Genomic DNA, 26,523 nt, shown 5'->3' with positions numbered 1-26,523 from the left:
GAACAACAGTGAGAGAAAGAGGGAGGGAGGGAGGGAGGGAGGGAGGGAGGGAGGGAGGGAGGGAGGGAGGGAGGGAGGGAGGGAGGGAGGGAGGGAGGGAGGGAGGGAGGGAGGGAGGGAGGGAGGGAGGGAGGGACAAGGAGATTGATCCCAAATCAACTTATGTTTTTCTTTTCTATCTTTATGTATGAACTTAGTATTTGACCTCCTCGCGGATGGTGGCATCACACATGAACTGAGTCTATGAATCATAGAGATCAAACTATCTTGATGATTATGATGCTTCTTCTCTATTATTTCAACTTCCATAGTTTTGGTTTGCTCCAGAATGAGATAAAGGATCATGATTAATATGCCATAAAAGAGCACGGAAAGTGGCCTACTCAAGATTGCTTCAATTGTCGTTGTATCTTTATAATGGTTCCAATCCTTTCATTCAACTCATGTCACTTTGTTCCAGATTCACTCCCAGGAGAATATACGAGAACTATGATGCTATGCTGCTTCGGAGTGTTCTATTCCATTTTAAAATCCTACTTCGGTGATGTCATAAATAATGCATTCCATCCCTTTGTGACATCACAGAGAGAGAATTAAATATTAGAACTATGTGCTGAGGTTCTTTGTGAGAGTTATTCTCTCTCTCTCCCTCTGCCACTTTACTGTGTGTCTATGTTTGGGTACAGGACTCACCCACATACACCCACGCATGTTGGCACACACAAACACACATAAAAACATTTCTTATAACACTGAAGGACTTTATTAGTGAACCGATAGATTCCATCTATGTCCAGGATTATCAATAACCGTATCTCTCTGTTGTTCCCTCGGAGACGCATGGCAATAAATAAGCAATAACTTAGTAGTGAAATGATTGGACGGTATGCTCAACATCACGGTCCAATCACATCTAACACAACACCAGTCAAAAGAAAGCTCTGTCCTCAATAAATAAGTCAAATCAAATAAATAAACAACAAGGCAGTTCTATGTGGTCCTTCAAGACGGTTCTACGCTGGTTTTTCTACAGAACGCTCTACTGTCTGGAGTTGTAGTGTCCGTTCAGTAGATCACTCCGCTGGGCAGGAGTCAGCACCGGTTCTCCTCTGATTGTCTCGGTTCTCATGGTTCTAAATTATGGTTCCAGACCTTTAAGTTCTCTAGAGTAAGAGAAGAGAGCAAATTGTCAGTATTTAGCTGTTGAATTTACCAATTGCCAGTAATAAAGACTTCCAGGAGGATAGACAGGTATGTTAGACAGGAGGTTAGACAGGAGGATAGACAGGTATGTTAGACAGGAGGTTAGACAGGTATGTTAGCCAGGAGGATAGACAGGTATGTTAGCCAGGAGGTTAGACAGGTATGTTAGCCAGGAGGTTAGACAGGAGGATAGACAGGTATGTTAGCCAGGAGGTTAGACAGGTACGTTAGCCAGGAGGTTAGACAGGTATGTTAGCCAGGAGGATAGACAGGTATGTTAGCCAGGAGGATAGACAGGTATGTTAGACAGGAGGTTAGCCAGGTATGTTCGACAGGAGGTTAGCCAGGTATGTTAGCCAGGAGGTTAGACAGGTATGTTAGCCAGGAGGTTAGCCAGGAGGATAGACAGGTATGTTAGCCAGGAGGTTAGCCAGGAGGATAGACAGGTATGTTAGCCAGGAGGTTAGACAGGTATGTTCAACAGGTATGTTAGCCAGGAGGTTAGACAGGTAGGTTAGCCAGGAGGATAGACAGGTATGTTAGCCAGGAGGTTAGACAGGTATGTTCAACAGGTATGTTAGCCAGGAGGTTAGACAGGAGGATAGACAGGTAGGTTAGCCAGGAGGATAGACAGGTATGTTCGACAGGTATGTTAGCCAGGAGGATAGACAGGTATGTTAGCCAGGAGGTTAGCCAGGAGGATAGACAGGTATGTTAGCCAGGAGGTTAGCCAGGAGGAGAGACAGGTATGTTAGCCAGGAGGATAGACAGGTATGTTAGCCAGGAGGTTAGCCAGGAGGATAGACAGGTATGTTAGCCAGGAGGATAGACAGGTATGTTAGCCAGGAGATTAGCCAGGTATGTTAGCCAGGAGGATAGACAGGTATGTTAGCCAGGAGGTTAGCCAGGAGGATAGACAGGTATGTTAGCCAGTAGGATAGACAGGTATGTTAGCCAGGAGGTTAGACAGGAGGATAGACAGGTATGTTAGCCAGGAGGATAGACAGGTATGTTAGCCAGGAGGTTAGCCAGGAGGATAGACAGGTATGTTAGCCAGGAGGATAGACAGGTATGTTAGCCAGGAGGTTAGCCAGGAGGATAGACAGGTATGTTAGCCAGGAGGTTAGCCAGGAGGATAGACAGGTATGTTAGCCAGGAGGATAGACAGGTATGTTAGCCAGGAGGTTAGCCAGTTATGTTCGACAGGTATGTTAGCCAGGAGGTTAGCCAGGAGGTTAGCCAGGAGGATAGACAGGTATGTTAGACAGGTATGTTAGCCAGGAGGATAGACAGGTATGTTAGGCAGGAGGTTAGCCAGGAGGATAGACAGGCATGTTAGCCAGGAGGATAGACAGGTATGTTAGCCAGGAGGTTAGACAGGTATGTTAACCAGGAGGTTAGTCAAGAGGTTAGACAGGTATGTTAGTCAGGAGATTAGACAGGTATGTTAGCCAGGAGGTTAGACAGGTATGTTAGCCAGGAGGATAGACAGGTATGTTAGTCAGGAGATTAGACAGGTATGTTAGCCAGGAGGTTAGCCAGGAGGATAGACAGGTATGTTAGCCAGGAGGTTAGCCAGGAGGATATACAGGTACGTTAGCCAGGAGGTTAGACAGGTACGTTAGCCAGGAGGTTAGACAGGTATGTTAGCCAGGAGGTTAGACAGGTACGTTAGCCAGGAGGTTAGACAGGTACGTTAGCCATGTAGGATAGACAGGTACGTTAGCCAGGAGGTTAGACAGGTATGTTAGCCAGGAGGTTAGAGAGATGGACCAGCAACCTGAGGGTCGACAGTTTCAATCCAAGTCTGACATGAAAATGTGAAGGCTTTGGGACATCATGGTCCACAGACCAGGTACCAGAGACCAGGTACCAGAGACCAGAGACCAGGTACCAGAGACCAGGTACCAGAGACCAGGTACCAGAGACCAGGTACCACAGACCAGGTACCAGAGACCAGGTACCACAGACCAGAGACCAGGTACCAGAGACCAGAGACCAGGTACCAGAGACCAGGTACCAGAAACCAGGTACCAGAGACCAGGTACCACAGACCAGGTACCAGAGACCAGGTACCACAGACCAGGTACAAGAGACCAGGTACCAGAGACCAGGTACCAGAGACCAGGTACCAGAGACCAGGTACCAGAGACCAGAGACCAGGTACCACAGACCAGGTACCAGAGACCAGGTACCACAGACCAGGTACCACAGACCAGGTACCACAGACCAGGTATCAGAGACCAGGTACCACAGACCAGGTACCAGAGACCAGGTACCAGAGACCAGGTACCAGAGACCAGGTACCAGAGACCAGAGACCAGGTACCACAGACCAGGTACCAGAGACCAGGTACCAGAGACCAGGTACCAGATACCAGGTACCACAGACCAGGTACCAGAGACCAGGTACCACAGACCAGGTACCAGAGACCAGGTACCAGAGACCAGGTACCACAGACCAGAGACCAGGTACCAGAGACCAGAGACCAGAGACCAGGTACCAGAGACCAGAGACCAGGTACCAGAGACCAGGTACCAGAGACCAGGTACCAGAGACCAGGTACCACAGACCAGGTACCAGAGACCAGGTACCACAGACCAGGTACCAGAGACCAGGTACCAGAGACCAGGTACCAGAGACCAGGTACCAGAGACCAGGTACCAGAGACCAGGTACCAGAGACCAGAGACCAGGTACCACAGACCAGGTACCACAGACCAGGTACCAGAGACCAGGTACCAGAGACCAGGTACCACAGACCAGGTACCAGAGACCAGAGACCAGGTACCAGAGACCAGGTACCAGAGACCAGGTACCAGAGACCAGGTACCAGAGACCAGAGACCAGAGACCAGGTACCAGAGACCAGGTACCAGAGACCAGGTACCACAGACCAGGTACCAGAGACCAGAGACCAGGTACCAGAGACCAGGTACCAGAGACCAGAGACCAGGTACCAGGTACCAGAGACCAGGTACCAGAGACCAGGTACCAGAGACCAGGTACCAGAGACCAGTCTAAAGCAAGACGGAGCCTTTAATTCATGTTCTAACAGACATGTATGAGGAGAATGCTGAAAGGCCAGTTTGATTAACTGAAGGGATTTATGTGTGTGAGGTCACATGTGTGCGAGAGCGAGAGAGCATGTGTGTGTGGGCAAGCGTACGTGTGTGTGTGTGTGTGTGTTGGCAAGCGTGTGTGTGTGTGTGGTTATGAGACATCACCAGTAATCCAGTCTAATACTGCATTCTTACACCTCCTCATGTGACGCAATTCACACTCCCACCCACCTACGCAAACACACACACACTAACGCACGCGTGTGCCTGAATGCGGTTTGTTGCAGTTTTAACAGGTGTGTGTGTCTTACCTGCTGATGGTCACACCGTGATGTCACAGGGTGTGGTCATCTGGAGCTGTTGCTTCTCACTGCTGGAGGCCAGGTAGGCAACCAGGAAGTTCTTATGTGTCCTGTAACTGGCAGACAGACGCACAGAGAGAGGGAGTTTACTGGCAGACAGACGCACAGAGAGAGGGAGTTTACTGGCAGACAGACGCACAGAGAGAGGGAGTTTACTGGCAGACAGACACACAGAGAGAGGGAGTTTACTGGCAGACAGACACACAGAGAGAGGGAGTTTACTGGCAGACAGACACACAGAGAGAGGGAGTTTACTGGCAGACAGACGCACAGAGAGAGGGAGTTTACTGGCAGACAGACACACAGAGAGAGGGAGTTTACTGGCAGACAGACACACAGAGAGAGGGAGTTTACTGGCAGACAGACGCACAGAGAGAGGGAGTTTACTGGCAGACAGACGCACAGAGAGAGGGAGTTTACTGGCAGACAGACGCACAGAGAGAGGGAGTTTACTGGCAGACAGACGCACAGAGAGAGGGACTTTACTGGCAGACAGACACACAGAGAGAGGGAGTTTACTGGCAGACAGACACACAGAGAGAGGGAGTTTACTGGCAGACAGACACACAGAGAGAGGGAGTTTACTGGCAGACAGACGCACAGAGAGAGGGAGTTTACTGGCAGACAGACGCACAGAGAGGGGAGTTTACTGGCAGACAGACACACAGAGAGAGGGAGTTTACTGGCAGACAGACACACAGAGAGAGGGAGTTTACTGGCAGACAGACACACAGAGAGAGGGAGTTTACTGGCAGACAGACGCACAGAGAGGGGAGTTTACTGGCAGACATACACACAGAGAGAGGGAGTTTACTGGCAGACAGACGCACAGAGAGAGGGAGTTTACTGGCAGACAGACACACAGAGAGAGGGAGTTTACTGGCAGACAGACGCACAGAGAGAGGGAGTTTACTGGCAGACAGACACACAGAGAGAGGGAGTTTACTGGCAGACAGACGCACAGAGAGAGGGAGTTTACTGGCAGACAGACGCACAGAGAGAGGGACTTTACTGGCAGACAGACACACAGAGAGAGGGAGTTTACTGGCAGACAGACACACAGAGAGAGGGAGTTTACTGGCAGACAGACACACAGAGAGAGGGAGTTTACTGGCAGACAGACGCACAGAGAGAGGGAGTTTACTGGCAGACAGACGCACAGAGAGAGGGAGTTTACTGGCAGACAGACACACAGAGAGAGGGAGTTTACTGGCAGACAGACGCACAGAGAGAGGGAGTTTACTGGCAGACAGACACACAGAGAGAGGGAGTCTACTCCTATAGCGTGCAATCTGTTCTGCCACAAATGGAGCTTGAATTGCACAACAGCATTTAAAGAGACCAAGTCTTTCATTCAGTTAGTTTTAGATCTCCGGGAATGTGAATCACACCATGGTTTTTATTTAACTAGGCAAGTCAGTTAAAGAACAAATTGTTATTTACAATGACAGTCTACTGGAGAACTGTGGGTTAATTGGCTTGCTCAGGGGTAGAACGACAGATTTTTACCTTGTCAGCTTGGGGATTTGATCCTATCAACCTTTCAGTTACTGGCCCAACACTCTAACCACTAGGCTACCTGCCACCCCAGCCAACATGGGCTGGTTTCACATCCACTACACTACCACAGCATCCTAGCAGGATTCACAAATCAATTCCACGAATTGGAGTTCCTTTTTCACACAGATTAGAGTCCAGTATCCCAGCACGACACAGTTGAATGTAAAATCGATTCAGATGAACCTGGTCATTTTTACCCATGGTTAGCTTACATTAACTGTATATATTTTTGTTTGTCTAATACAATAGGTTTCTACTGTATATGGCTCTGCTTTCACTCATGTCTTTAGCTACATTGTCAAAACCAATTAGTCTTATAGGTAATAACATAACGTAGATTATGAAAGTTCAATCAGTAAAAGCTGGTCTGAATGAATTGTCACTTGTCATTAATCTAGTAAACTCATATAATTCACATCGCTTCCTATCTCACTCATCAGCATACCTCATCAGTATAAATGTTACCTCATCAGCATAATGTTACCTCATCAGCATAATGTTACCTCATCAGCATAATGTTACCTCATCAGCATAATGTTACCTCATCAGCATAATGTTACCTCATCAGCATAATGTTACCTCATCAGCATAATGTTACCTCATCAGCATACCTCATCAGCATAATGTTACCTCATAAGTATAATGTTACCTCATCAGCATAATGTTACCTCATCAGCATAATGTTACCTCATCAGTATAAATGTTGCCTCATCAGCATAATGTTACCTCATCAGCATAGCAGGTATCTATGGTAGTGTCTATAATGTTACCTCATCAGCATAGCGTCACGTCTCAGCCTATGAGCATGGCAATTCCACCACGGTTGCTGATGAACCTATGGGCTCACTCGTGCAATAATCACTTTCCTGTCTTTCAATCAATGGGCATGAATCAAGGGGAGTATTTACATTGAGTAAATCATATACACTGAGTGGACAAAACATTAAGAACATCTGCTCTTCCCATGACACAGACTGACCAGGTGAATCCAGGTGAAAGCTATGATCCCTTATTGACGTCACCTGTTAAATCCATCAGTGTAGATGAAGGGGAGGAGACGGGTTAAAGAAGGATTTTTAAGCCTTGAGACAATTGAGACATGGATTGTGTATGTGTTCCATTCAGAGGGTGAATTGGCAAGACAAAATATTTAAGTGACTTTGAACAGGGTGTGGTAGTAGGTGCCAGGTGCACTGGTTTGTGTCAAGAACTGCAACGCTGCTGGTTTTTTCGCGGTTGAAGAGGAGGGGGGGGTTGATGTGTATACACTATATGTACAAAAGTATGTGGACACCCCTTCAAATTAAGGTTTATTCCCAGGTTGGCCATGATTTTAAATAATAATTTGTTCATAACTGACTTGCCTAGTTAAATAAAGGTTAAATACACTTTGCTTTTAAATTCAACCACACCCGTTGCTGACAGGTGTATAAAATCGAGCACACAGTCGTGCAATCTCCATAGACAACCATTGGCAGTAGAATGGCCTTACTGAAGAGCTCAGTGACTTTCAACGTGGCGCCGTCCTAGGATGCCACCTTTCCAACAAGTCAGTTTGTCCAATTTTTGCTCTGCTAGAGCTGCCCTTGTCAACTGTAAGTTCTGTTATTGTGAAGTGGAAATGTTTAGGAGAAACAACGGCTCACCCATGAAGTGGTAGGCAGCAGAAGCTTGCAGATTGGGACCGCTTAGTGTCCTTGGTTGCAACACTCACTACTGAGTTACAAACTGCCTCTGGAAGCAACTTCAGCACAATAACTGTTTGTTTAGAGCTTGGGTTTCCATGGCCAAGCAGCCGCACACAACCCTAAGATCACCATGGGCAATACCAAGCATCAGCTGGAGTGGTTTAAAGCTTGCAGCAATTGCACTCTGGAGGAGTGGAAAAGCGTTGTCTGGAGTGATGAATCATGCTTCACCATCCTGCAGTCCGACGGACGAATCGGGGTTTGGTAGATGCCAGGAGAACGCTACCCGCCTCAATGCATAGTGCCAACTGTAAAGTTTGGTGGAGGAAGAATAATGGTCTGGGTCTGTTTTTCATGGTTTTGGCTAGGACCCTTAGTTCCAGTGAAGGAAAATCTTAACGCTACAGCATACAATGACATTCTAGAAAATTCTGTGCTTCCAACTTTGTGGCAACAGTTTGGGGAAGGCCCTTTCCTGTTTCAGCATGACAAAGCCCCCGTGCACTAAGTGGTTTGTCGAGATCGGTGTGGTAGAACTTGATTGGCCTGCACAGAGCCCTGACCTCAACCCCATCGAACATCTTTGGGATGAATTGGAAAGCCGACTGCAAGCCAGGTCTTATCGCCCAACATCAGTGGCCGACCTGACTAACGCTCTTGAGGCTGAATGGAGTAAAATCCCTGCAGCAATGTTCCAACATCTAGTGGAAAGCCTTCCCAGAAGAGTGGAGGCTGTTATAGCAGCAATGTTCCAACATCAAGTGGAAAGCCTTCCTAGAAGAGTGGAGGCTGTTATAGCAGCAATGTTCCAACATCTAGTGGAAAGCCTTCCCAGAAGAGTGGAGGCTGTTATAGCAGCAATGTTCCAACATCTAGTGGAAAGCCTTCCCAGAAGAGTGGAGGCTGTTATAGTAGCAATGTTCCAACATCTAGTGGAAAGCCTTCCTAGAAGAGTGGAAGCTGTTATAGTAGCAATGTTCCAACATCAAGTGGAAAGCCTTCCTAGAAGAGTGGAGGCTGTTATACAGCAATGTTCCAACATCTAGTGGAAAGCCTTCCCAGAAGAGTGGAGGCTGTTATAGTAGCAATGTTCTAACATCAAGTGGAAAGCCTTCCTAGAAGAGTGGAGGCTGTTATAGCAGCAATGTTCCAACATCTAGTGGAAAGCCTTCCCAGAAGAGTGGAGGCTGTTATAGCAGCAATGTTCCAACATCTAGTGGAAAGCCTTCCCAGAAGAGTGGAGGCTGTTATAGCAGGAAAGGGGGGGACCAACTCCATATTAATGCCCATGATTTTGGAATGAGATGTTTGACGAGCAGGTGTCCACATACTTTCGGGTCATGTAGTGTATGTCAACTCAAACCTTGTCGCAAAATTCCTCAGAGACGAGGCCGACCCCAAACGATGCAATACAATCCTAGATTGTACTCGTGTCTCTATTTTCATTAAGTTAAGCCTGTACTGGTTTGAACTGTGTACGGCTCTGCTATCAATCATGACGTTAGCAGCATCGTCAGACGAATTAGTCTCAGGTAACATTGTGGACGCTATAGCCCTTGCTCCTCGTTGCCACGGCAACAATCAGAGCAAACGCAAACGCACACATTTGATTTATAGTTTTGATAAACACACTGTGTCAAATGTGCCAAGTTTGATTGAATATCACAGTCGATAACAGAATACCAGTCATTAAAAAAATATAACTTCAGAATATGAACTACAACCAGAACATTTGTCAGGTATAGGTCATGTAATCAGAGCAAGCAGTACTGTATAGTGTATAAGTTTACCCAGTATGTGACCAGACCACTGCCCCTCTCCTATCTGAACCAGACCACTGCCCCTCTCCTATCTGAACCAGACCACTGTTCTCTCCTATCTGAACCAGACCACTGCCCCTCTCCTATCTGAACCAGACCACTGCCCCTCTCCTATCTGAACCAGACCACTGCCATCTCCTATCTGAACCAGACCACTGCCTCTCTCCTATCTGAACCAGACCACTGCCCCTCTCCTATCTGAACCAGACCACTGCCCCTCTCCTATCTGAACCAGACCACTGCCCCTCTCCTATCTGAACCAGACCACTGCCCCTCTCCTATCTGAACCAGACCACTGCTCTCTCCTATCTGAACTAGACCACTGCCCCTCTCCTATCTGAACCAGACCACTGCCCCTCTCCTATCTGAACCAGACCACTGCCTCTCTCCTATCTGAACCAGACCACTGCTCTCTCCTATCTGAACTAGACCACTGCCTCTCTCCTATCTGAACCAGACCACTGCCCCTCTCCTATCTGAACCAGACCACTGCCCCTCTCCTATCTGAACCAGACCACTGCCCCTCTCCTATCTGAACTAGACCACTGCCCCTCTCCTATCTGAACCAGACCACTGTTCTCTCCTATCTGAACTAGACCACTGCCTCTCTCCTATCTGAACCAGACCACTGCCCTCTCCTATCTGAACCAGACCACTGCCCTCTCCTATCTGAACCAGACTACTGCCCTTCTCCTATCTGAACCAGACCAGTGCCCCTCTCCTATCTGAACCAGACCACTGCCATCTCCTATCTGAACCAGACCACTGCCCCTCTCCTATCTGAACCAGACCAGTGCCCCTCTCCTATCTGAACCAGACCACTGCCATCTCCTATCTGAACCAGACCAGTGCCCCTCTCCTATCTGAACCAGACCACTGCCCCTCTCCTATCTGAACCAGACCACTGCCTCTCTCCTATCTGAACCAGACCACTGCCCTCTCCTATCTGAACCAGACCACTGCCCTCTCCTATCTGAACCAGACCACTGCCCCTCTCCTATCTGAACCAGACCACTGCCTCTCTCCTATCTGAACCAGACCACTGCCTCTCTCCTATCTGAACCAGACCACTGCCCCTCTCCTATCTGAACCAGACTACTGCCCCTCTCCTATCTGAACCAGACCACTGCCCCTCTCCTATCTGAACCAGACCACTGCCCCTCTCCTATCTGAACCAGACCACTGCCCTCTCCTATCTGAACCAGACCACTGCCCTTTCCTATCTGAACCAGACTACTGCCCTCTCCTATCTGAACCAGACTACTGCTCTCTGCTATCTGAACCAGACCACTGCCCTCTCCTATCTGAACCAGACTACTGCTCTCTCCTATCTGAACCAGACTACTGCTCTCTGCTATCTGAACCAGACTACTGCTCTCTGCTATCTGAACCAGACTACTGCTCTCTGCTATCTGAACCAGACCACTGCCCTCTCCTATCTGAACCAGACTACTGCTCTCTCCTATCTGAACCAGACTACTGCTCTCTGCTATCTGAACCAGACTACTGCTCTCTGCTATCTGAACCAGACTACTGCTCTCTGCTATCTGAACCAGACTACTGCTCTCTCCTATCTGAACCAGACTACTGCTCTCTGCTATCTGAACCAGACTACTGCCCTCTCCTATCTGAACCAGACCACTGCCCTCTCCTATCTGAACCAGACCACTGCCCTTTCCTATCTGAACCAGACCACTGCCCCTCTCCTATCTGAACCAGACCACTGCCCCTCTCCTATCTGAACCAGACCACTGCCCCTCTCCTATCTGAACCAGACCACTGCCCCTCTCCTATCTGAACCAGACCACTGCCCTCTCCTATCTGAACCAGACCACTGCCCTTTCCTATCTGAACCAGACCACTGCCCCTCTCCTATCTGAACCAGACCACTGCCCCTCTCCTATCTGAACCAGACCACTGCCCCTCTCCTATCTGAACCAGACTACTGGCCTTCTCCTATCTGAACCAGACCACTGCCTCTCTCCTATCTGAACCAGGCCACTGTTCTCTCCTATCTGAACCAGACCACTGCCCCTCTCCTATCTGAACCAGACCACTGTTCTTTCCTATCTGAACCAGACTACTGCCCCTCTCCTATCTGAACCAGACCACTGCCCCTCTCCTATCTGAACCAGACCACTGCCTCTCTCCTATCTGAACCAGACCACTGCCCCTCTCCTATCTGAACCAGGCCACTGCCATCTCCTATCTGAACCAGACCACTGCCTCTCTCCTATCTGAACCAGACCACTGCCCCTCTCCTATCTGAACCAGACCACTGCGTCTCTCCTATCTGAACCAGACTACTGTTCTCTCCTATCTGAACCAGACCACTGTTCTCTCCTATCTGAACCAGACCACTGCCCTCTCCTATCTGAACCAGACCACTGCCCCTCTCCTATCTGAACCAGACCACTGCCCCTCTCCTATCTGAACCAGACCACTGCCCTTCTCCTATCTGAACCAGACCAGTGCCCCTCTCCTATCTGAACCAGACCACTGCCCTCTCCTATCTGAACCAGACCACTGCCCCTCTCCTATCTGAACCATACCACTGTTCTCTCCTATCTGAACCAGACCACTGCCCCTCTCCTATCTGAACCAGACCACTGCTCTCTCCTATCTGAACCAGACCACTGCTCTCTGAACAGTACAAACTGCTCTCTGAACAGTACAAACTGCTCTCTGAACACTACAAACTGCTCTCTGAACAGTACAAACTGCTCTCTGAACAGTACAAACAGCAGGCCATTATGAGGAATCCCAGGCCCATGTATCATATCTGCTCTGACTTGGACTGTTGACTTTGTCCCTCATTTGGACGTATCTCGTAAATTACATAACGGGATTACTGATTGATAAGGTGTGGAGTGTGTGTGTGTGTGTGTGTGTGTGTGTGTGTGTGTGTGTGTGTGTGTGTGTGTGTGTGTGTGTGTGCGCTGAGTCTACCTTTGTGTTCATGAGGCATCGTCTATGTCCAAGTAAATATATGATTTCTTATAGTCATAAAAGGTAATGCCTTGATATAGTCATGAGCAATATCAAGGTATGTCAGCGTGGGGGTGTATAAGGGTTTGTTGAGGATGTGTGCTGGTGGTTTCAATGATGCGTTACGCTGAGTTAATGGGGGTGGGGGGTGTTTTGGAGTGTTCGTGTCTCTACCATTGTGTTAAATATGTGTTATGGTTGTATTAACGTTTTGTTATGGTTGAATACACATTGTGTTACGGTTGTGTTAACGTTTTGTTATGGTTGAATACCCATTGTGTTACGGTTGTGTTAATGTTGTGTTATGGTTGTATTAGGTCTATACTCACTGTTTGTAGATCATGTGCAGTACGGTTCGGTTGCATTATGGTTGTGTTATGGTTATATTAACGTTGTGTTATGGTTGTATTAGGTCTATACTCACTGTCTGCAGATCAGGCTAAAGGCAGCTATCCAGGCTGTCAGCTTGCTTCTACTAACAAGGGAAGACTTCTTCCATGAGGTTTAATAGCAGTTGGCATCCAATAAATGTGGCATTACTGCCCCCTACTACGCTGGAGTATAACTACCTTGTACTTTGCTTGAAAAAAAAGTCAAATGAATCAACAAATACCCTGCCGTCTAACCGTACACTCATTTAAAACACACCACCCTACTCCACTATTTAAACCTATCTAGTCCGACCACAGGCCAACATCCTGAAGGGACGGGACACCAACACTCAACACACCCTGTAACTCTTCTGAGGTCAAATCTCGTACACCCAAATATTTCTCAGTTCCACCACAACCTCAGCGGCTGCCAACACAACCTCAGCGGCTGCCAACACAACCTCAGCGGCTGCCAACACAACCTCAGCGGCTGCTGCCAACACAGCGGCCTCAGCGTGCTGCCAACACAACCTCAGCGGCTGCTGCCAACACAACCTCAGCGGCTGCCAACACAACCTCAGCGGCTGCCAACACAACCTCAGCGGCTGCCAACACAACCTCAGCGGCTGCTGCCAACACAACCTCAGCGGCTGCTGCCAACACAACCTCAGCGGCTGCTGCCAACACAACCTCAGCGGCTGCCAACACAACCTCAGCGGCTGCTGCCAACACAACCTCAGCGGCTGCTGCCAACACAACCTCAGCGGCTGCTGCCAACACAACCTCAGCGGCTGCTGCCAACACAACCTCAGCGGCTGCCAACACAACCTCAGCGGCTGCTGCCAACACAACCTCAGCGGCTGCTGCCAACACAACCTCAGCGGCTGCTGCCAACACAACCTCAGCGGCTGCTGCCAACACAACCTCAGCGGCTGCTGCCAACACAACCTCAGCGGCTGCCAACACAACCTCAGCGGCTGCTGCCAACACAACCTCAGCGGCTGCTGCCAACACAACCTCAGCGGCTGCTGCCAACACAACCTCAGCGGCTGCTGCCAACACAACCTCAGTGGCTGCCAACACAACCTCAGTGGCTGCCAACACAACCTCAGCGGCTGCTGCCACAACCTCAGCGGCTGCCAGCACAACCTCAGTGGCTGCCAGCACAACCTCAGCGGCTGCCACCACAACCTCAGCGGCTGCCAACACAACCTCAGCGGCTGCCACCACAACCTCAGCGGCTGCCAACACAACCTCAGCGGCTGCTGCCAACACAACCTCAGTGGCTGCTGCCAACACAACCTCAGCGGCTGCCAACACAACCTCAGCGGCTGCCAACACAACCTCAGCGGCTGCCAACACAACCTCAGCGGCTGCTGCCAACACAACCTCAGCGGCTGCCAACACAACCTCAGCGGCTGCTGCCAACACAACCTCAGCGGCTGCTGCCAACACAACCTCAGCGGCTGCTGCCAACACAACCTCAGCGGCTGCTGCCAACACAACCTCAGCGGCTGCTGCCAACACAACCTCAGCGGCTGCCAACACAACCTCAGCGGCTGCTGCCAACACAACCTCAGCGGCTGCTGCCAACACAACCTCAGCGGCTGCTGCCAACACAACCTCAGCGGCTGCTGCCAACACAACCTCAGCGGCTGCCAACACAACCTCAGCGGCTGCTGCCAACACAACCTCAGCGGCTGCTGCCAACACAACCTCAGCGGCTGCTGCCAACACAACCTCAGCGGCTGCTGCCAACACAACCTCAGCGGCTGCTGCCAACACAACCTCAGCGGCTGCTGCCAACACAACCTCAGCGGCTGCCAACACAACCTCAGCGGCTGCTGCCAACACAACCTCAGCGGCTGCTGCCAACACAACCTCAGCGGCTGCTGCCAACACAACCTCAGCGGCTGCCAACACAACCTCAGCGGCTGCTGCCAACACAACCTCAGCGGCTGCTGCCAACACAACCTCAGCGGCTGCTGCCAACACAACCTCAGCGGCTGCTGCCAACACAACCTCAGCGGCTGCCAACACAACCTCAGCGGCTGCTGTCAACACAACCTCAGCGGCTGCTGCCAACACAACCTCAGCGGCTGCTGCCAACACAACCTCAGCGGCTGCCAACACAACCTCAGCGGCTGCCAACACAACTTTACGTTCCATTTCCAGCGGTACAATTACTCACCATTGCTATGAACGCCAAAACAAACAAACAAAATCTTACTGAAGCATACAGTATATCACTCGTCGGGCCAGTCCCTCTGTACTGATAGAGATCTATTACTCACACCACTCCTCTCGGGATCCTTCCCTGTCTTCACTCATCTTCCTCTACATTCTTCACTGCCTCTGTAACAGTATAACTTTAGACCGTCCCCTCACCCAAACCCGGGCGCGAACCAGGGACCCTCTGCACACATCAACAGTCACCCATGAAGCATCGTTACCCATCGCTCCACAAAAGTGACGTCACCGATTGAAACGCTATTTAGCGCGCACCGCTAACTAAGCTAGCCGTTTCACATCGGAATACGACACGCTCTGTTCTACTCCAGTAACCTCGACCTCAACCCCGGTGCCTCTCTCTCTCTCTCTCTCACCGGATCCATCTGATCCCCAGCCCCATGGGCACCACTACAATTAACACATATCGCTTCTGGCCCAAATGCTACACATCTGGGGTGTAGCATCTTAGAGCGTTGGACTTGTTACCGAAAGATTGCAAGATTGAATTCCCGAGCTGACAAGGTAAAAATCTGAACACGCCAGTTAACCCACTGTTCCTAGACCAGTTAACCCACTGTTCCTAGACCAGTTAACCAACTGTTCCTAGAACAGTTAACCCACTGTTCCGAGACCAGTTAACCCACTGTTCATAGACCAGTTAACCCACTGTTCCTAGAACAGTTAACCCACTGTTCCGAGACCAGTTAACCCACTGTTCCTAGAACAGTTAACCCACTGTTCCGAGACCAGTTAACCCACTGTTCATAGACCAGTTAACCCAATGTTCCTAGACCAGTTAACCCACTGTTCCTAGACCAGTTTACCCACTGTTCCTAGACCAGTTAACCCACTGTTCCTAGAACAGTTAACCCACTGTTCCGAGACCAGTTAACCCACTGTTCATAGACCAGTTAACCCAATGTTCCTAGACCAGTTAACCCACTGTTCCTAGACCAGTTAACCCACTGTTCCTAGACCAGTTAACCCCACTGTTCCTAGACCAGTTAACCCACTGTTCCTAGACCAGTTAACCCACTGTTCCTAGACCAGTTAACCCACTGTTCCTAGACCAGTTAACCCACTAGACCAGTTAACCCACTGTTCCTAGACCAGTTAACCCCACTGTTCCTAGACCAGTTAACCCCACTGTTCCTAGACCAGTTAACCCACTGTTCCTAGACCAGTTAACCCACTAGACCAGTTAACCCACTGTTCCTAGACCAGTTAACCCACTGTTCCTAGACCAGTTAACCCACTGTTCATAGACCAGTTAACCCACTGTTCCTAGACCAGTTAACCCACTGTTCCTAGACCAGTTAACCCACTGTTCCTAGACCAGTTAACCCACTGTCCCTAGACCAGTTAACCCACTGTTCCTAGACCAGTTAACCCACTGTTCCTAGACCAGTTAACCCACTGTTCCTAGACCAGTTAACCCACAAGACCAGTTAACCCACTGTTCCAAGACCAGTTAACCCCACTGTTCCTAGACCAGTTAACCCCACTGTTCCTAGACCAGTTAACCCACTGTTCCTAGACCAGTTAACCCACTAGACCAGTTAACCCACTGTTCCAAGACCAGTTAACCCACTGTTCCTAGACCAGTTAACCTACTGTTCCTAGACCAGTTAACACACTGTTCCTAGACCAGTTAACCCACTGTTCCTAGACCAGTTAACCCACTGTTCCTAGACCAGTTAACCCACTGTTCCTAGACCAGTTAACCCCACTGTTCCGAGACCAGTTAACCCCACTGTTCCTAGACCAGTTAACCCACTCTTCCTAGACCAGTTAACACATTCGACCAGTTAACCCACTGTTCCTAGACAGGTTAACCCACTGTTCCTAGACCAGTTAACCCACTGTTCCTAGACCAGTTAACCCACTGTTCCTAGACCAGTTAACCCACTGTTCCTAGACCAGTTAACCCACTAGACCAGTTAACCTACTGTTCCTAGACCAGTTAACCCACTGTTCCTAGACCAGTTAACCCACTGTTCCTAGACCAGTTAACCCACTGTTCCTAGACCAGTTAACCCACTAGACAGGTTAACCCACTGTTCCTAGACCAGTTAACCCACTGTTCCTAGACCAGTTAACCCACTGTTCCTAGACCAGTTAACCCACTAGACCAGTTAACCTACTGTTCCTAGACCAGTTAACACACTGTTCCTAGACCAGTTAACCCCACTGTTCCTAGACCAGTTAACCCACTGTTCCTAGACCAGTAAACCCACTGTTCCTAGACCAGTTAACCCACTGTTCCTAGGCCAGTTAACCCACTGGTACAAGACCAGTTAAGCCACTGTTCCTAGACCAGTTAACCCACTGTTCCTAGACCAGTTACCCACTGTTCCTAGACCAGTTAACCCACTGTTCCTAGACCAGTTAACCCACTGTTCCTAGACCAGTTAACCCACTGTTCCTAGACCAGTTAACCCACTGTTCCTAGACCAGTTAACCCACTGTTCCTAGACCAGTTAATCCACTGTTCCAAGACCAGTTAACCCACTGTTCCTAGGCCAGTTAACCCCACTGTTCCTAGACCAGTTAACCCACTGTTCCTAGACCAGTTAACCCACTGTTCCTAGGACAGTTAACCCCACTGTTCCTAGACCAGTTAACCCACTGTTCCTAGACCAATTAACCCACTGTTCCTAGACCAGTTAACCCACTGTTCCTAGACCAGTTAACCCACTGTTCCTAGACCAGTTAACCCACTGTTCCTAGACCAGTTAACCCACTGTTCCTAGACCAGTTAACCCACTGTTCCTAGACCAGTTAACCCACTGTTCCTAGACCAGTTAACCCACTGTTCCTAGGCCAGTTAACCCACTGTTCCTAGGCCAGTTAACTCACTGTTCCTAGACCAGTTAACCCACTGTTCGAAGGCCGTCATTGAAAATAAGAATGGCTCTTTTATAAATACATTCCTTTGTCTCATGTCCTTCTCATACCCAGGAGCCACCTTCCTATACACTGCTGCCACGTGCCCATAAGCTTGAAATATCCTAACATAATTTTGTCAGGCAGAGAGTCAACATCAAAAAGAACAAGACAATGACTTTTCTGTTCCTCCACTCACGCCACCCTGTCTACCACTTCCTTTTAAAAAGTAAATTACTGGAGTTCATTCCAGGGGCGGCAGGGTAGCCTAGTGGTTAGAGCGTTGGACTAGTAACCAGTAGGTAGCCTAGTGGTTAGAGCGTTGGACTAGTAACCAGCAGGTAGCCTAGTGGTTAGAGCGTTGGACTAGTAACCGGAAGGTAGCCTAGTGGTTAGAGCGTTGGACTCGTAACCAGCAGGTAGCCTAGTGGTTAGAGTGTTGGACTAGTAACCAGCATGTAGCCTAGTGGTTAGAGCGTTGGACTCGTAACCAGTAGGTAGCCTAGTGGTTAGAGGGTTGGACTAGTAACCAGCAGGTAGCCAGGTGGTTAGAGTGTTGGACTAGTAACCTGCAGGTAGCCTAGTGGTTAGCGGGTTGGACTAGTAACCAGCAGGTAGCCTAGTGGTTAGAGCGTTGGACTAGTAACCAGCAGGTAGCCTAGTGGTTAGAGGGTTGGACTAGTAACCAGCAGGTAGCCTAGTGGATAGAGGCAGGTAGCCTAGTGGTTAGAGCGTTGGACTAGTAACCAGCAGGTAGCCTAGTGGTTAGAGGGTTGGACTAGTAACCAGCAGGTAGCCTAGTGGTTAGAGCTTTGGACTCATAACCGGAAGGTAGCCTAGTGGTTAGAGCGTTGGACTAGTAACCAGCAGGTAGCCTAGTGGTTAGAGCGTTGGACTAGTAACCGGAAGGTAGCCTAGCGGTTAGAGCGTTGGACTAGTAACCAGCAGGTAGCCTAGTGGTTAGAGTGTTGAGCCAGTAACCAGCAATTAGCCTAGTGGTTAGAGTGTTGGACTAGTAACCAGCAGGTAGCCTAGTGGTTAGAGTGTTGGACTATTAACCAGCAGGTAGCCTAGTGGTTAGAGCGTTGGACTAGTAACCAGCAGGTAGCCTAGTGGTTAGAGTGTTGGACTAGTAACCGGAAGGTAGCCTAGTGATTAGAGCGTTGGACTAGTAACCGGAAGGTAGCCTAGTGGTTAGAGCGTTGGACTAGTAACCGGAAGGTAGCCTAGTGGTTAGAACGTTGGACTAGTAACCAGCAGGTAGCCTAGTGGTTAGAGCGTTGGACTAGTAACCGGAAGGTAGCCTAGTGGTTAGAGCGTTGGACTAGAAACCAGCAGGTAGCCTAGTGGTTAGAGTGTTGAGCCAGTAACCAGCAGGTAGCCTAGTGGTTAGAGCGTTGGACTAGTAACCAGCAGGTAGCCTAGTGGTTAGAGTGTTGAGCCAGTAACCAGCAGGTAGCCTAGTGGTTAGAGTGTTGGACTAGTAACCAGCAGGCATCCTGGTGGTTAGAGCATTGGACTAGTAACCAGCAGGTATCCTAGTGGTTAGAGCGTTGGACTAGTAACCAGCAGGTATCCTAGTGGTTAGAGCGTTGGACTAGTAACCAGCAGGTAGCCTAGTGGTTAGAGGGTTGGACTAGTAACCAGCAGGTAGCCTAGTGGTTAGAGGGTTGGACTAGTAACCAGCAGTTAGCCTAGTGGTTAGAGATTTGGACTAGTAACCAGCAGGTAGCCTAGTGGTTAGAGCTTTGGACTAGTAACCAGCAGGTAGCCTAGTGGTTAGAGCGTTGGACTAGTAACCAGCAGGTAGCCTAGTGGTTAGAGTGTTGAGCCAGTAACCAGCAGGTAGCCTAGTGGTTAGAGTGTTGGACTAGTAACCAGCAGGTAGCATAGTGGTTAGAGCGTTAGACTAGTAACCAGCAGGTAGCCTAGTGGTTAGAGTGTTGAGCCAGTAACCAGCAGGTAGCCTAGTGGTTAGAGTGTTGGACTAGTAACCAGCAGGTAGCCTAGTGGTTAGAGCGTTGGACTAGTAACCGGAAGGTAGCCTAGTGATTAGAGCGTTGGACTAGTAACCGGAAGGTAGCCTAGTGGTTAGAGCGTTGGACTAGTAACCGGAAGGTAGCCAAGTGGTTAGAGCGTTGGACTAGTAACCAGCAGGTAGCCTAGTGGTTAGAGCATTGGACTAATAACCGGAAGGTAGCCTAGTGGTTAGAGCGTTGGACTAGTTACCAGCAGGTAGCCTAGTGGTTAGAGTGTTGAGCCAGTAACCAGCAGTTAGCCTAGTGGTTAGAGCGTTGGACTAGTATCCAGCAGGTAGCCTAGTGGTTAGAGTGTTGAGCCAGTAACCAGCAGGTAGCCTAGTGGTTAGAGTGTTGGACTAGTAACCAGCAGGTATCCTAGTGGTTAGAGCGTTGGACTAGAAACCAGCAGGTATCCTAGTGGTTAGAGCATTGTACTAGTAACCGGAAGGTTGCAAGTACAAACCCCCTGAGCTGACAAGGTTGTTCTGCCCCTGAACAGGCAGTTTACCCACTGTTCCTAGACCGTCATTGAAAATAAGAATTTGTTCTTAACTGACTTGCCTAGTTAAATAAAGATAAAATAAAAAAAATGTATTCCACCAACTTGATCTGTGTTTTCACTTTGTTAATGAGTGGGACCGGTGCAGATATCAAGAGGTGTCCGCTTCTCCAAAAATCCCATCCGCAGTAGATCATGTAGTGTTGTGTTCATGTGTGCAGGTCATGACTAGTATGGTTGGGTTGTGTTATGGTTGTATTAACGTTGTGTTATGGTTGTATTAACGTTGTGTTATGGTTGTATTAGGTTTATACTCACTGTGTGCAGGTCATGAGCAGTATGGTTTTATTAATAACGTTGTGTTATGGTTGTGTTATGGTTGTATTAACATTGTGTTAACGTTGTGTTATGGTTGTATTAACTTTGTGTTATGGTTGTATTAGGTTTATACTCACTGTGTGCAGGTCATGAGCAGTATGGTTTTATTAATAATGTTGTGTTATGGTTGTATTAACATTGTGTTAACGTTGTGTTATGGCTGTGTTATGGATGTATTGGGTCTATACTCACTGTGTGCAGGTCATGAGCAGTATGGCGAGGCAGCTGATGCTGGAGAGGACCACAGCTATGATGACCAGGACAGTCTGAACCACCTCAGCGATGCTTCTCTCCTCCTCTTCATCCGTCCTCGTAGGTAGGAGCAGGATGCCACAACGCTCACCATCGTAACCCTTCTCACAGCTGCAGGGCGGAGGATAAATCAATTAATCAATCAACTAATATACCAATCAATACATCAAAACACAAGTCGGGCAGTTAGTCAACCAAACAGTTAATCAGTCAATTAATGAATCAATGAATCAGTCTATCTGTCCAATCGATCCTTTCCATCCATCAACACACACACGCACGCGCGCACACACACACGCACGCGCGCACACACACACACACACACACACACACACACACACACACACACACACACACACACACACACACGCGCGCACAGTACTAAAAGCAGATTTGTGTCGTACTCACACACACACAGGCTCTCTCAGGTCCGCCATGTACTTGCAGTTTCCATGGATACAGTATGCCTGGTGGGAGGAGCTGCAAGGGTCCTCTGTAACACGTCCTGAGGTCTGGTGTGTGCGGTCGGCCGTGAACTCCAACGTGTGTCCTGGTGTGTGTTCAGGGTTGAAGGTCGTGGTGCGTCTACTACTGTTCTTGTTCTTCCTCTTTCCTGGATTCTCTTTGCCTTTCGGACCCCTTATCCCCTTCTCCTTTCTGTTCTTACCGTGACGCACCGCTGCTGGGAAACGACAGGAGTTATTTTCACCTTCTGATTATTAGAGACAGATGGAGTCATATGGAGACAGATGGAGTCATATGGAGACAGATGGAGTCATATGGAGACAGGTGGAGTCATATGGAGACAGATGGAGTCATATGGAGACAGGTGGAGTCATATGGAGACAGATGGAGTCATATGAGACAGATGGAGTCATATGGAGACAGATGGAGTCATATGGAGTCAGATGGAGTCATATGGAGTCATATGGAGACAGGTGGAGTCATATGGAGTCATATGGAGACAGGTGGAGTCATATGGAGACAGGTGGAGTCATATGGAGACAGGTGGAGTCATATGGAGACAGGTGGAGTCAGATGGAGACAGGTGGAGTCATATGGAGACAGATGGAGTCAGATGGAGACAGATGGAGTCATATGGAGACAGATGGAGTCATATGGAGACAGATGGAGACAGATGGAGTCATATGGAGACAGATGGAGACAGGTGGAGTCATATGGAGACAGATGGAGACAGATGGAGACAGATGGAGACAGATGGAGACAGATGGAGTCATATGGAGACAGATGGAGTCATATGGAGTCATATGGAGGCAGATGGAGACAGATGGAGTCATATGGAGTCATATGGAGACAGATGGAGTCAGATGGAGTCATATGGAGTCAGATGGAGACAGATGGAGATAGAGCGCATTTGGGAAGTATTCAGACCCCTTGACGATTTCCACATTTTGTTATGTTACAGCCTTACTCTAAAATGTATTAAATAGCACAACACCCCATAATGACAAAGCAAAAACCGGTTTTTAGAAGTTTTTGCTAATAAAAATAAATAAATACTGAAATATCACATTTACATAAGTATTCAAGCCCTTTACTCAGTACTGTGTTGAAGCACCTTCGACAGCGATTACAGCCTCGAGTCTTCTTGGATATGACGCTACAAGCTTGGCACACCTGTAATGGTGGAGTTTCTCCCATTCTTCTCTGCAGATCATGTCAAGCTCTTTCAGGTTGGATGGGGAGCATTGCTGCACAGCTATTTTCAGGTCTCTCCAGAATTGTTTTATTTATTTATTTTATTTTTATTTCACCTTTATTTAACCAGGTAGGCTAGTTGAGAACAAGTTCTCATTTGCAACTGCAACCTGGCCAAGATAAAGCATAGCAGTGTGAACAGACAACACAGAGTTACACATGGAGTAAACAATTAACAAGTCAATAACATAGTAGAAAAAAAATCTCTATATATATTGTGTGCAAAAGGCATGAGGAGGTAGGCAATACATAGGCCATAGGAGCAAATAGTTACAATTTAGCAGATTAACACTGGAGTGACAAATGAGCAGATGGTCATGTGCAGGTAGAGATACTGGTGTGCAAAAGAGCAGAAAAGTAAATAAATAAAAACAGTATGGGGATGAGGTAGGTAAATTGGGTGGGCTATTTACCAATGGACTATGTACAGCTGCAGTGATCGGTTAGCTGCTCAGATAGCAGATGTTTACAGTTGGTGAGGGAGATAAAAGTCTCCAACTTCAGAGATTTTTGCAATTCATTCCAGTCGCAGGCAACAGAGAACTGGAAGGAAAGGCGGCCAAATTAGGTTTTGGCTTTAGGGTTCAAGTCCGGGCTCTGGCTGGGCCACTCAAAGACATTCAGAGATTTGGCCAAAAGCCACTCCTGTATTGTCTTGGTTGTGTGCTTAGGGTCACTGTCCTGTTGGAAGGTGAACCTTATTTCCTATCTGTCCACATCGGGTGTTTGGTCACCTCCCTGACCAAGGCCCTTCTCCCCCGATGGCTCAGTTTGTCCGGGCGGCCAGGTCTTGGAAGAGTCTTGGTGGTTCCAAACTTCTTCCATTTAAGAATGATGGAGGCCACTGTGTTCTTGGGGACCTTCAATGCTGCAGACATTTTTTGGTACCCTTCCCCAGATCTGTGCCTCGACACAATCCTGTCTCAGAACTCTACAGGCAATTCCTTCGACTTCATGGCTTGGTTTTTGCTCTGCCATGCACTGTTAACCATGGGACCTTATATAGACAGGTGTCGTCATTTTGTAATTATGGGGTGTTGTGTGTAGATTGAGGAGGCAATGGGTTAGGGGCTAGAGAGTACTAAGGGGTAGGGGTTAGGGGCGAAGGCTTAGGTACGAGGGGGTACTAGGGACTAGGGGGTGAGGGGTTAGGGGTGAGGGACTAGGGGTGAGGTGTTAGGGGTGAGGGGTTAGGGGTTAGGGGTGAGGGGTTAGGGGTTAGGGGTGAGGGGTTAGGGGTTGTCTGACAGTCCTACCTTTGGGTGTACCGTCTGTAGGTGTACCTCCTGACATAGCTTCATCCAGTTCCTCCTCATCCTCATCAGCCAGAGAGCTCTGTAGCCCCTCCCCTTCCCCCAAGGCTGACGCATCTGTCACATGGCTCAGCTCTGCCGATAACGTCACCGTGGATCCCAGGACACCTAGAGCGCTAACAACTACAACCAGACCACACCAGTCAAACACAGAGCACTGAAACTACAACCAGACCACACCAGTCAAACACAGAGCACTGAATCTACAACCAGACCACACCAATCAAACACAGAGCACTGAAACTACAACCAGACCACACCAGTCAAACACAGAGCACTGAAACTACAACCAGACCACACCAGTCAAACACAGAGCACTGAATCTACAACCAGACCACACCAATCAAACACAGAGCACTGAAACTACAACCAGACCACACCAGTCAAACACAGAGCACTGAAACTACAACCAGACCACACCAGTCAAACACAGAGAACTGAATCTACAACCAGACCATACCAGTCAAACACAGAGTACTGAAAACTACAACCAGAACACACCAATCATACATATCAATCAAGACTGCAAGCGAGACTGCAAGCAGCAAGTGACCAAACTGGTCACACACAGAACAGTGCAGACTACAACACAATAGCACATGCAGAATACTAGAGCACGCAACACTTCAATAAGATTAGCATATGGTACATCACACAGCTGGTTTCTGACAAGTCATAACAGGTTGTGAAACATGTCTCTCCCTCTCTCTCTCTCTCTCTCTTTCACTCTCACTCTCTCTCTCTCTCTCTCTCACTCTCACTCTCTCTCTCTTTCTCTCACTCTCACTCTCTCTCTCTTTCTCTTTCTCTTTCTCTTTCTCTTTCTCTTTCTCTCTTTCTCTTTCTCTTTCTTTCTCTCTTTCTCTCTCTCTCTCTCTCTCTCTCTCTCTCTCTCTTCTCTCTCTTTCTCTAAAGTGAACAGTAAACATTACACTCACATAAGTTTCAAATCAATAGACACATTTCAAAATGTCGTATTATGGCTACGTACAGTGTTATAATGATGGGCAATTCATTAATAGTCTCATCTCATGAAGTGAACAGCAAAAAAAGTTGGAAAAACAAAGTAACAGGGCATGCGCCACCACGTGACCTACTGTCTGTGTGTATGTACTGATAGATACACACATACACACTACATGATCTTGTTTTTAAATGTATGTAAACTGCAAAGTATTTTTTTCTGTAATGTCTAACTAACTATCCATCTCTCCACTCCATCCCTGTAGGCTACTTCCCTCTAAACACATCTCTCTGTCTGTCTGTCTGTCTGTCTGTCTGTCTCTGTAGGCTACTTCCCTCTAAACACATCTCTCTGTCTGTCTGTCTGTCTCTGTAGGCTACTTCCCTCTAAACACATCTCTCTGTCTGTCTGTCTCTGTAGGCTACTTCCCTCTAAACACATCTCTCTGTCTGTCTGTCTGTCTGTCTGTCTGTCTGTCTGTCTGTCTGTCTCTGTAGGCTACTTCCCTCTAAACACATCTCTCTGTCTGTCTGTCTGTCTGTCTCTGTAGGCTACTTCCCTCTAAACACATCTCTATGTCTGTCTGTCTCTGTAGGCTACTTCCCTCTAAACACATCTCTCTGTCTGTCTGTCTGTCTGTCTGTCTGTCTGTCTGTCTGTCTGTCTGTCTGTCTGTCTGTCTGTCTGTCTGTCTGTCTCTGTAGGCTACTTCCCTCTAAACACATCTCTCTGTCTGTCTGTCTGTCTCTGTAGGCTACTTCCCTCAAAAGACATCTCTCTGTCTGTCTGTCTGTCTGTCTCTGTAGGCTACTTCCCTCTAAACACATCTCTCTGTCTGTCTGTCTGTCTCTGTAGGCTACTTCCCTCTAAACACATCTCTCTGTCTGTCTGTCTGTATGTCTCTGTAGGCTACTTCCCTCTAAACACATCTCTCTGTCTGTCTGTCTGTCTGTCTCTGTAGGCTACTTCCCTCTAAACACATCTCTCTGTCTGTCTGTCTGTCTCTGTAGGCTACTTCCCTCTAAACACATCTCTCTGTCTGTCTGTCGCTATAGGCTACATCCCAGCACATCAAATGATTGTACAAGCCCAGACTACTTACCCAAACACAGCAGAGAGGAGAGAATGAGAGTGTTCATGTCCTAATATTGTGTGTATTCTGTCCTGAGTGAGAGACTAGTCCTGCTCTGCCTCTGCTTCCTCTTCC

The 26,523-nt window shown here is 48.4% G+C and overlaps 2 protein-coding genes across 3 annotated transcripts in view; one reads left to right on the top strand and one right to left on the bottom strand.

Annotated features, from left to right (window-relative positions):
* LOC135513724 (anthrax toxin receptor 2-like) overlaps positions 1-26,523 on the top strand; it is a 1,178,227-nt gene that overhangs the window by 861,588 nt on the left and 290,116 nt on the right. The window lies entirely within an intron of this gene.
* LOC135513721 (proheparin-binding EGF-like growth factor) lies at positions 181-26,523 on the bottom strand. Of its 2 annotated transcripts, none has more exons than XM_064936605.1 (6): positions 26,419-26,523; positions 24,296-24,475; positions 21,729-22,002; positions 21,261-21,431; positions 4,575-4,681; positions 181-1,163 (listed from the first exon to the last, which is right to left on the bottom strand). In XM_064936605.1, the coding sequence occupies exons 1-5, from the start codon at positions 26,453-26,455 to the stop codon at positions 4,585-4,587; spliced, it is 759 nt and encodes a 252-aa protein (XP_064792677.1). In that variant the 5' UTR covers positions 26,456-26,523; the 3' UTR covers positions 181-1,163; positions 4,575-4,584. The 2 variants fall into 2 exon arrangements, with proteins under 2 accessions (XP_064792677.1, XP_064792678.1); XM_064936606.1 differs by having other exon boundaries at positions 184-1,163; positions 21,729-21,999.

Source organism: Oncorhynchus masou, chromosome 25, assembly GCF_036934945.1.
Source record: "Oncorhynchus masou masou isolate Uvic2021 chromosome 25, UVic_Omas_1.1, whole genome shotgun sequence".
In the NCBI taxonomy this organism is placed as follows: domain Eukaryota; kingdom Metazoa; phylum Chordata; class Actinopteri; order Salmoniformes; family Salmonidae; genus Oncorhynchus; species Oncorhynchus masou.
The sequence above is the reverse complement of the archived record's forward strand: the minus strand, read 5'-3'. Positions and strand labels throughout refer to the sequence as shown.